The 12422-nt window shown below is 36.1% G+C and overlaps 1 protein-coding gene across 2 annotated transcripts in view; it reads right to left on the bottom strand.

Moving 5' to 3' along the window:
* Positions 1–7352: 7352 nt before the first annotated feature.
* Positions 7353–12422, bottom strand: part of LOC131425941 (serine/threonine-protein kinase 32A) — a 280520-nt gene continuing 275450 nt past the window's right edge. For both annotated transcript variants that reach the window (XM_058588268.1, XM_058588267.1), the window contains exon 10: positions 7353–9156. In XM_058588268.1, the coding sequence (XP_058444251.1) occupies positions 8563–9156 (594 nt within the window). In that variant the 3' untranslated portion in view covers positions 7353–8562. The remainder of the gene's footprint in view (positions 9157–12422) is intronic.

Here is a 12422-nt window from a genome sequence, read left to right as displayed (position 1 = left end):
TGTATGTGCGTGTTCATTGGATGACAGTTTCAATCAGAGCAAATTTGAGGGTTCTAAAGTACATTTATGACACATTTGTTGTGGGCGATTTAATTTTTGCTTCTTGGGTTAAGCGTAATTTGCATTAAAGAAAATTTCATGGCCGCCATTATAATGTCCTATACCGTAGCATTTATTGACATCAAATATACTTCGAAATGCAAAAACGAATAAAAATGATGGGCTTTAATGATTCATTTTTAGAACGTATACACAAATTTTAATGCCACGAAATAGTTTTATACAAAAATGATGAAGAATCACAAAAAAATAATTTTCAAAAATCATGAAGATTTTCGCAAAAACTGCATTTATATCAAGGCGGTTAGTTATAATTCTTATTTTTATCCAAACATTCACGATAAAAATAAAAGCGCATGCGCACGTTCGGAAAAAACCTCAAACTTGTAAATAAAATCTAATATATTCTTACTGGTTGCATTCAAAGCAGACATGACACACACATAGCCATGAAAAATATTATCAAAACGACAATTTATTCATAGCAGAATTCATTCCTTCCGAATATATTAAATGTTGATCGTAAAGCTGGTTTCAAAATTTTCTTGAATTTAGAGTTTTAACGCAGGTTTATGCTAATTCTTCACTTTGCTTTATAATCCTTATGAAGAATGGTCCACTTGACAGGAACATGCTCTTATAGAGGTTTTCAGTAGGCTTTCGTGGAGTTTAAAGTTTTAATGCAAGATTTATTATGTAGCATTGAAGATAGCTACAAGTATTTATTAATATTAAAATTGTTACTTGGGAGTACTCTCCCAAAGGAATACCGTTAAAATGATTGAAGAATCTAATTTGAGTGTCCTGTCTGTTAGTCTGTGGTGTTATTGACGGTGAATTTATATTAAATTTGTATGCATAACTCAAAAACGCTCATAACGCTAAACATAAAAAAATAGTTTTCTCTAACTGTTAGCACGACCCAATAGCTTTACAGTTTTTGATTCGACAATCCATGAGCAAAATAAGACCCGGAAGTAATTAAATAAGAACTGATAGAAAACTAACTTTTTTCTAAACTCGGCCTAAAAATTAAACCTGGCATCCCTGAAGTGAACAGTTTCCCAAGTAACATTTTTAATATTAATAAATACTTGTAGCTGTCTTCAATGCTACATAATAAATCTTGCAATAAAATTTTAAACTCCACGAGAGCCTACTGAAAACCTCTATAAGAGCATGTTCCTGCCAAGTGGACCATTCTTCATAAGGTTTATAAATCAGAATGAAGAATCAGCATAAACCTGCTTTAAAACTCCAAATTCAAGAAAATTTTGAAACCAGCTTTACGAACAACATTAAATTTATTTGGATGGAATGAATTCCGCTATGTATGAACTGACGTTTTGATAATATTTTTTTTTGACTATGTGTGTGTCATGTCTACTTTGAATGCAATCAGTAAGAATACATTAGAATTTTTTTTACGAGTTTGAGGCTTTTTCCGAATGTAAAAACTTCATGCGCTTTTATTTTTATCGTGAATGTAAGGATAAAAATAAGAATTATAACTAATCGCCTTCAAATAAAAGCGGTTTTTGCGAAAGTCTTCATGATTAATGAAAATTATTTTTTGTGATTCATCGTCATTTTTGTATAAATCTATTTCGTGGCGTTAAAACTTGTGCATACATTCTGAAAACGAATCATGAAAGTCCATCATATTTCCTCGTTTTTGCATTTCGAAGTTTATTTGATGTCAATAAATGCTACGGCAAAGAACATCATAATGGCGGCCATGAAATTTCCTTTAATGCAAATTACACTCAACCTAAGAAGCAATAAATCAAATAGCCTACAACTAATGTGTCATAAATGTACTTTAGAACCCTCAAATTTGCTCTGAGTGAAATTATCATCCAATGAATACGCACACACACAAAACTAGATTTATGAAAGAATTTAACTGACAATAATGTTTTAAAGAAAATGTTTGAAAGCAATATTAAGAGTGTTTGCATGGTTTTATTCTAGTGCAAATTGTTTTATTTTTAGTTCTGTTGTTAGTGTAGGTAAAGGGTTTTATAGAACCTTCGAAAACTATGATATTACTGATTAAAAGAGACACTTATTATAGTTGTCATTAAACAGGTAGTGATTGAAAAATCAATTACAAAACTCCTATAAATTATAATCAAAACCATAAGGCATTCGAATTGTTACTTGGGTTTGTATTAGCACCAGAGATGCCAGATATTTTCATAGAAAATCTGTATTCTTTGTATAAAAAATCTGTATTAATCTGTATTGTAAAATGAAATTCTTACAACAAAATGATGCTAAAAGATGTTATTCCAATAGATTGTGGTTGTAGATTCAATCAGTCATTGCCGGGCTCACAAGAATTTTCAACGGCGAAGTTTCATAGTTTTTTTTATCCACAATTGAATTGTAATTCCATATATTCATCCAGTTTGAAATTGGTGACTTTATAATTTGACATGGAATTTCAACGCCCAATATGCAACGTCAAGTCGGTCCATACAACTCTCAGTTTTACAGCAAAGTTTCATGATACCATTACTTCCTTGAATAAAGTACTGTCTCTGAGCGTGTCTTTTTCCAATAAATCATCTTTTCTGTTAGTTTTTCATTCATTTGGCTTCTCCAATATATGTTTCCACTCAGTCATTGAAAAAAATTGAATATCAGTTCAAATTGGTTTCAAATTATAATATAAATGGATTTCACAGATTTTCATAATAATTCGTGATTTGTCCTTTGATTGATAGGCTTTTATATCGTCACTGGAATCAAAAACTAAAAGATAGCTCAGACAGAAAAGTAAATTTTTTTCTTTCTTACTTGTTGTGAGATCTGTATGCGCATGTAAAAATCTGTATAATACAGATAAATTTGTATAAATGGCAACTCTGATTAGCACTCGTAAAGTGATTTTCAGTGTGGCATAGTAGGCGACGGAATCGCTGCATAATCCCGGTGGATGTTGTCGACCCGCATCGGCCCGATCATCGGGCCGATTATCGGACCGATTGAGCAGATTTTTTTCAGCGTCGGAAAATAATCATCGATCTGTCAAAAATAACCATGCTCTCGAGCAGGGTTATTTTTGACAACATCAAAATAACCACTCGAGTGTCAGATTTCAACCAAAAGTTAAAATTAACCACGAAATGGTTCACAGTCGTTCAATTTATTCAGGAGATTTGTGTCTGCAAACGATAACGACAGGCATCATTTTATTCTTTATATTCAAATGATGACATTCTGATATGGAAACGTATTCCATATAAGAATTATGTGTAAAATATGTTAAAATTTAAATATTTCGATTTGTGTATATTCTTTTGCCTGACAAATCAACTGTAAGCATCAAGCCAATTGAGTAATACGTTCAGATATATTGTTTGTATTACTCGTAGAGTTTGTTGCATTTATATTTGAAAAAAAAAAACTTTAAAGTGATTTACACTTGCGATTGAAGTGTCAAATCAAATGCGACAATATTAAGTGTAAAACACTTAAGTCCAACGTGTCGATTCTTATCAGTGTATATTTCTCTGACAGTTGCGGTAATAAACGCTTAGAAAAAGTTACTTAGAGTTTGAGTACTAGTTATTCATTTTCAAATAATACATGGAAACGTCAAAAATTGAGTAGTTATCATCAATGATTTTGAGTAACTCCTGCTCTAAATTTGAGTTTAACGCAATAACTCGTTTTTTTGTTACTATTCGCAAGATCAGTCTAAAAGTTGTAATAACCATTTGTAGCAACAGGCTGTATATTTTGTTAGTGAGATCGCGTATTTCGAGGGTGAGTCGCTCAACACAAACGGTGTTGTGTCTGCAAAAACCGGAATGATAAACTCCGTGTTGTGCTTTAGAATGGAAACGAATATGCTCAAATGTCATCTATGAGGAATAAGTGTATGATTGGTGCCTGAGCATAACTCACGTGTATGTTAATTTGCGATTGACACACAACTGATGATGATAGTTACTCTATTTTTGGTACATGTACAAATAAAGTATTACTCAGTAAATGAGTTCGTTTCCAGTGGAAGAACTCAAATTTGAGTAACTTCGGAGTTACTCTAAATTAGAGTTAGTCCACTTTTTCTGTAGATGAGTGAGATCTTACTCATTTTGAGTAACTATTTTTAAGCGTGTACTAAGAGCAAGTCCAGTAACTGGAAGTTGCACTAAGTGCACTTCCGGTGAAACTCTCAACTTCACGCAATGCACTTCCGGTGAAACTCTCAATGGGTGAGCACGTTGCATCGTGTTAGTCCGGAGAAAATTCGAGTATTTCGCCAGAAAGAAAGGATTTTCAGCCGTACTTTGACGATTCGACGCAGCCACACAGCGAGATTTTCGCTTGTAGTCAAGTGAAAATAAAGTCCATTGGACTATAAACGAAAATTAACTGGCAATATAGCCTTAGTTGCTATGCCATCAATTCGGCGTCATTTCAAGTGAGGTGACGCCAACCAGAAAGAAGAAGAACTGGAAGTTGCATATGGAAGATTTATAATAGAATTGAAACTGGAACAAACGTATCTCCAGCAAACCGTTTTAGTTTTATTTACTCGAACAGTTCTACTGTCAAATTTAAAACTTGTATTTAAATCTGTATTTCGATCGAATCGGATTACTTCGATCGAATGTCAAAATTTGCATTCTGCAATTCGATCGAGTGATGATTTTGTATGGAAAACTCGATCGAGATACAAAATGCAAAATTTCGCATTCGAACAAAATGATACGATTCGAACGAAATTCAGAATCGGGGCGTTCATTTTCAGTGCAAAAGTATTAGTTCAATTCCACTGCCTAAGTGACAAACATATAAATAAAAAGTATTGAACAGAAGAGAATCTTCATGCAACTGATTACAATTGTTTTAATCGGATTGACCGAAAGAATCCAAGCGTCTATAATCGCACTCTGTTCTCCCGATGCAAATCGTAGACAGCCGTATTTTGCCACTTAGTTACAGTTGTCAACGGAATGACAGTTCACATGGAGAAAACAAAACGTCGTCTGGCTCTCTGATGCCACCACCAGTCACTGGAGGGGCAACAACTCATTTATCAGTTCGGTTTGTTTGGTAGTTTTCGTTCAAAAGTTAAAAAGTACTGATTTGCTGTCATTTGAAAATTCCCGACAGAATTGATTAATAATGTTTGGCATTTTATATTACTTCGAATCCTAGGACAGGACCAGACAACTGGCTTCTTTTTCCAGAAAAATATTTCTCTTCTTATTCCGGTTGCTCCCTGCTGTAAATAATAAATGCCTCGGGATCACTGTTGCCAGTAGAGATATTTATTCATTCTGAAAACTTTCTCCCCTTATAACATGCAATTATTTATCATTTGAAAACACTTAGACAAATGTTATATCGGTCAAAAATATAGCTCTGGATTCATTTTGATCAGATGTTTGTTTTGAAGAAAACGTTTAGTTGAAACAGTTTAGTTGAAATAAAATTTTTCTAAAACACTCAATTTTGAGTAATGAATTTTTGCAGCTTTATTAACTAAAGTATTCAACATATTCTATTTGAGAACAATAATAACATACAGAAGTATCCAAAGATTCGGTGCTATTCTCAACCAACATAATCAATATTCTCGTCCATATCACACTTCGTGATTTCAGGCTTTCTCTTTGTATCATCCAGTGATTGTTAAATGTACTCGTATACTTTCCGCATTGACAGGACTTAAAAACAAATTGAACTTAAATCCTATTGAAATTAATAATTTTGAAAAGATGACCCGAAAAATAAAATATCCAATATCAAGCTACATTGTTACCGACGATACTGACAACACTTTTTCTACCACCCTGCAGTAATATTGATTTCAACAACTTGTACTTGCTAATGTCAATTTCAACCAATCACGAGCTGATCCGAAATTGGTCCTAAAAGTGGATTAACAATTGTCAGGTCCTGTCCTAGTTCGAATCCATAGGAGTCCGACCGTGTTGCCATATTGATTTTTCGAGTGCAAACTAGTCAAACTGGATGATGAAACTTTAAAATTTTTGAAAGTTCGAATGGCAGAGTTACGGAATAATCTATTGATAATTGATAGATACGTGTTGGGTTTCACACTCGGTTGAGTATTTAAATGGGTGCAATGACATTCGGATTGGTATTTAATTTTTTTTTTTTGGAATTTGCAACTGATGATAATTATTATTATCATCAGTCGGTAGCCTGCTTATACGGCTGGAATGAATTAAATTTAATTGATTAATTTTTTCCGCTCCGACAGGTGATGATTGCGGTGGAAATTTTTATTTACTGCCGATTGTATAGCGAACACACGTGAAGTGTTTTCTTCTGGAATTGAATCAATTAATTAACTTATTAACGCTTGTTCGTTCCAAAAACGAATGAAAACCTGTATCCTCGCGTTCGAATAGTGTGTACCTGAAAACTTTTCTGATCACTTGATTATACACTCTAAAAATTTTTGAATTTTGCAGGTGACTTAATTCCTCATACGATGTAATTCATAAGGACCTAATTTGTCAAATGACGGAAAATCTCATTTGTAATGACTTAATGTTAGATGAGCTTGAACTTTACTGGTTTTGACTGTAACTTGCGTTCTGCTGGCAGGTGCGACTGTATGAATTTAAATGCATCTCTTACCAGCCAAGCAGATGCATGCTTCTGTGGCTCAGTCGATTAACAGACGTACTTGCGATCCAATGATTCTTGGTTTAAGTCGCGGCGGTTGCTATCAGTATTCTTTTTTTATTTCAACGAATTTCATGCATGGAGTTTTAGACACAATATTAAATGTTTTAATTAATGTGCATCTAATAAGATGTAAAATCACAGGGTTTTTTTAAGTGTGTAGCTTTTATCTACTGTTCATGAAGAAACACAAAATGTATACACTTAAGTCACCACAGGATCCGACAAACGTGACAAACTGTTGTTGCCTTTCGTTGAAAACTCTGTTCGTCCTTCTACCCGTCGAACCCGGACGGTTTCCAAGTCAGCGCACAATCCAATGGTTGCTTTAATTTCACTCCATTTGTCACGTGATGACTTTGCTATGCTGTCTGTGTTTCCATTCCCCCACTTCGGAACACTCGATAAAACTTCTATCGCTGCTGTTTTCCGACCACTCCCGGAACGAATGCAAATGCAACCATCTCTTACGGATCCTCAACTCGAACTCGAGAACTGACTCGTCTATTTTTGCAGCATCCCGTCGTCGTCGTCGTCATCCTTGGTGGTACTTTTGCCCTCTCCGGTTCGAAAAAGGACATTCTTCAAACGGAAAATCAAACCGGCTGATATTTGCTGAACTATTGACTGTTGGTGCATTTATGTTAATTTTATTTTCAGATGACGGAAAATTGACAGTTTCGATTTTGAGCCAATTGAATATTTCTCGTGTGATGAAATTTTCTACCGCATCTCTACTACTATCTCTGATTATAAATTGTGGAATCTTGTGATTCCGTTCAATTGGGTTTTTATTGATCGTTTTTTTATAGCAAATCAGTTATTCGATAGTTTGGTATTTGTGTTAGGGCAAAAGATAAGGCAGATGACATGAGCTTTTCTGTTTTTTTTCTTCCGCCTGTAGTTTTTTTTCGAGATCCATTTGATTATTTAGAACAGAGAGGATAAGTATCTTTTGAGACGTCAACCCTAAAGCTCTAATTTCATTCCTCGCCTATAATCTATCTGGATCAGAGAACTAAAAAAGAAGACACTAAAAGCTAGGTTCATAAAGAAAACTATACTACTCATTTCATTGTTACTCGTTCTGAACAATTGAATTGTACTTCAAATCTGAACCATAGTGAGTAAGTATGTACAGAGGCGGTATTTATATTGACAATTCTGTTAATCAATCAATTTTATCAAGTCTGTGGAAGGTCGAATTCTTTTACTCTTATTATAGACTATCAAAAAATCAATGTGTCAGATCACGTAGATTGACTCGATCAAAAGAACTCAGCTACGATTTTATCATATTTTTTTTTATGGTAAAAAATATGAACGACCCTCACAACGGTACGCCTACAGAGTATTTATCGTGTGTGTGTGTATGTACTTGATGGCAGTCGTTCGCTATTACAACTGTCTACTTTACTACGAGTTTCTAAGATTGGAATTGATACAATGATTGCCTAGTTTTGTTTAGATTAGAATGCGTTTCTGTTTGTTTTGTTTCTTGTTTGTTTGACTCACTTTGTTTTCCACCTATTAATATACTCAGTCTCAGTTATGCGTGTTTTTAAATAATTCTTTCTAATTTCCGTTTTTGCAAATAAACTATAAGCCCTCATCATTCTAAGTAACAGCATCATATGTCAAACAATCTGAAATCTACTTACAATAGTCCAGGTGAAAAAAAGTCTAGTATAAATAATGTGTACCATAACAACAATAACAACATAGCAGAAGCTAGGACCAAACATTCTACAGTTTCAACCGACACGCATTTTGTTTACCCGAAACAATAGACACTCAACTAACGCGGACGCGAACCCACTACTAAATGCTCGGTTTGGGCGAGGGAGTCCGATCGATGTAATCCAAACTGTCCGTCTGTTGAGTCTGCACTGGATTCCTAACCCGGCTGCTACCGTTGATTCCGGGTGGCGTCGAGTCTTCGCCATCTCCACCCTCCTGAATCGTGGTCAGCTTATTCTCTTTCGCATTCGGTTCACCGGTACCCTCTACATCGGAACTGGCCATCGCCTGGTCCAGTTCCTGCTGCCAGTCGGTTTCCTTCTGTTCCATAGCTTTTCGCTTTTGCTCCTTGAACCGGTTGTAAACCAGGAACTGCTTCAGCAGGGCACTGTCCAGCTCACTCAGTTGATTCTGCTGCTGGCTATGGTTCGGGTTATCACGGTTGATGGACCGCTGCTTGGCCAGACGTTTCTTCTTCTTGTGGAGCGGTTTGGCCTCGATAATCATCTCTTCCAGTTCCAGACTGGGATCACAATTCAAATGGTCCTTGGAAGGCTTGAACGGTGGATTGCTCTGTTTGCCGAGTATCCGTTCGAAGCTGGTACCACGTAGCAGCTTCGTTTGCTGCAGTTCCCGCTGACTGCTGATCCGGGGACCCGGTTGGACGCTGAGTAGCTGGAAAAGAGTGAAAAAAAGAGAAAGGATTTCAATTGACTATTGTTATTGTAGTTGAACACCTCGGAATTCAAAAGCAAGAAAACATTTTTTCATAGTACATAATCATCGAAAGAATCCGTCTCGAAAAGTTCAGAATTCCGACCAAGTCAAATTCATAATCCTTAAAATTCAGAATACAGGTTTAAAATACTGATCCAGGTTTAGAATCCTAATCACCATAAGATACACGCACAGAGGTTAGATCCAGAATCCAGTTTCAGAATTCAGGCCCAGAAACCAGCTACAGAAATCAGATATCGAACCCAAGATAGGATGTCAGATACATGTTTAGAGACCAGAAATTACAGGTGGCTAGGGTTTAGACCATGTTCGATGTACGCTTTACCAGACCCAGTCGTGTGTTAGAGCCGTGTCTATCACAGGCTTAGGGTGGCGAAATGGTAAACGCGTTTGCACGGATTGCATAAGAACGCAGTTTCGAGTCCTGTCTCTGAGCGTATCTTTTTCCAAAAAATCATTTTCTCATTCATTTGGCTTCTCCAATATATGTTTCCACTCAGTCATTACAAAATCTGAGTTTTTTCTTCATAGTTTATTTCGTAAAGTTTTGTTCAATTTAAAAAAAAAAGCTTAAGTTTGTTACGTATGGTTTTGTACGTACACTACTGGTGGCTGTTTTTCAGCACCGGACCACCAGTTCAGGGTCGTTTATCTTCTTGGTCACCGGAGAAATTTCACTTCACTATTTCATTGGGCGGACTTGTCTTCCCAACCTGTGGTCACTGAGCGAATCGTTTGCGGCGGAAACAAGTTACACAAAAAACTAAACAAAATGAACGACACAGCTTGTATATAAAAAGACCGCACAATTTTAATCTTAGGCACTATATTTTGAAAATAAAAAAAACAATAGAATATTTAACTTTTTTACTACTTGCGCAAGTTTTTTCGTCGATAGCTTCTTCTCGACACTCCGTTGCGGCCGTGATGATCGTTGGTCGACTTGATCATCTCGGCGGGCGACGACGGGCGGGACGGCACTGGCTTCGGGGCGATGGGATAGCAACTCCAAATAAGTCAGCAACTCGGCCTGTTTGTAGCGAAGGCCTACGTTCCGGAGAGTGATACTGCGCGCACTATTTTTCGATGCACCGCAAAGCCACACACGTCGGGTTAAAGGCAAATAAATTCAACCGGCCAACTTAGTCTATCGCACTTTTCCCGTATCAAATGTTCGTGGGGCACCTTCGGCACGAAATACTGATCCCTTTGGATCCACTTAGGAAAATATTCCAATCAAGAAACGGATTGTCACTTCTGGCGTGTGACTCGCTGCTGCGACCGTCACTCTTACGGGTCAGAATAATACCAGCCCCCGCTCAAGGGTTTTCCCGCGGTTTTATCGGCTTGCTGTCCATTTTCCATCCCAATCCCACCACCGCCTTCAAAGCATGCCACCCCGCATTTTATGCTGCGATGAGGACGATGACAGTGTGTGGACAGATGACGGTTACAATGATTTATCGTTTGTGTTTCAGGTTGGTGTCTTGGATTATATTTGTACCTACTACACTTGTTTCCTTCAACCGAAATAACCATAATTTGTTAAATGAATTTGTATGAAGAAATATATGAATTTACGAATGTAAATAAATGAATAATATAAATAAATAAATAGTGTAAATAAATGATTGTAAATATATAAATAAACAATAAATAAATGTAAATAAATAAATAATAAATAGAATAAATAAATAATAAATAGGATAAATAACTAATAAATAAATAAATGGAAATAAATAAATAAATTAACAAAACCCTACTTTTGACACCAACCTTTGCTATTGAGCAGAACTTAAACATGGCTCAAATATGTAAACACGGAGTATGAACGCGATTGACGTTTAAATTCTACTCAGACATTTACTGACAATGAAATAAACAAAAATATATAATATTTGAAAAATATATACAAGCTGGACTCGGTGACCAAAGAATCTACATTGTGACCAGAGAATAACAGGTCACAAGTTTCAGAATGAATTACAATAAAAAGGTGTATGAATATTTATGTTACTGAAAATAGTACAAAAATTTCGAATATTGAAATATTTCACGAACATGTTCGTAGACACTAGTATTACAAAATTACAGAACTTGTTACAGTCTGTTGCATAAGAGCGTGGCCACGATTACTCGCGATCGAAAAAGTTAACACAGAGGGCAGTAGTGTCCTTCATGCAATGCGAGAATAAATCAGCTGACTATTGTTTATAATTTGATTTTCCCAAAATGAGTATCGCGTACGCTACGCGCTTCGAAGCAGTTTTTTTGTGCTCGCACCCGAAAGGACCCAAAATGACCCAAGCTGCCGCGGTGAAATACATGAAAAAGTCGAAACAGTTTGTGAGTAAGTGGGTGAATCGTTTTAGAGATATGAAAAATGTCAACGACTTTCCAAATCGCGTGTATTGTCGGAAAAAGACGAAAAAGTGATTTGTTAACCGGTTTTAGAAGAATCCGAAATTAACTTTACGCGAAGGTGCTTCAAAATTGACCGAAAAAGGTTTGAATATATCGTACGGAACTGTTCGCAGACATTTGATAGCAAATAATTTGAAATTTCGAAGTACTTTTCGAAAACCGATGTTGAGTGAAAAACATGTGCAAAAACGTCTTGAATGGGCAAAGGAGCAAAATGGTGTCGTGGCCTTGGATTGGCCCTCTCAGTCGCCCGATGCTAATCCAATTGAGAACGTTTGAGCTCAAATGAAGATGAAGTTTGGGAAAAACCGATCACACGATTTGCAACAGCTTGTTCGTCGAATCAACAAAATTTGAAAGCCGTTATCAGAAGAAAACGCGCAAAATCTTGGTAAAAGCATGCCTCAAAGGTGTCGAGCCATTATTAACGCTGAAGGGGATTGGACTTGCTATTAATGTAAGGAGTGTATCGAAAATAAGCTATCCACATACATTTATGTTGTACGCATGTATTTGTGATGGTTTTTATGCTCAGATCACAGCATGCTGTGCGTTTGGCTGTCAGCTTTCGTTTGTTTACTTGTTTGCGCGGTTGAAATTCTGCGTTTTCAAAATGTCGCGTATTGAAAAAGAAGTGAAAATTAAAGTTCTGGACACATGGCTAAGTGAGAAGGGTATTACTATGCGAAAATTGGCGAAGCGGTTTGAAATTCATCATACCAATATTAAAACCATAATTAATAAGTTTGGGGAACACTATTCTTTGGATAAGCTACCAA

This window comes from Malaya genurostris, chromosome 1 (assembly GCF_030247185.1).
Source record: "Malaya genurostris strain Urasoe2022 chromosome 1, Malgen_1.1, whole genome shotgun sequence".
NCBI lineage: Eukaryota > Metazoa > Arthropoda > Insecta > Diptera > Culicidae > Malaya > Malaya genurostris.
This window is presented reverse-complemented; position numbering and strand designations above follow the sequence as displayed.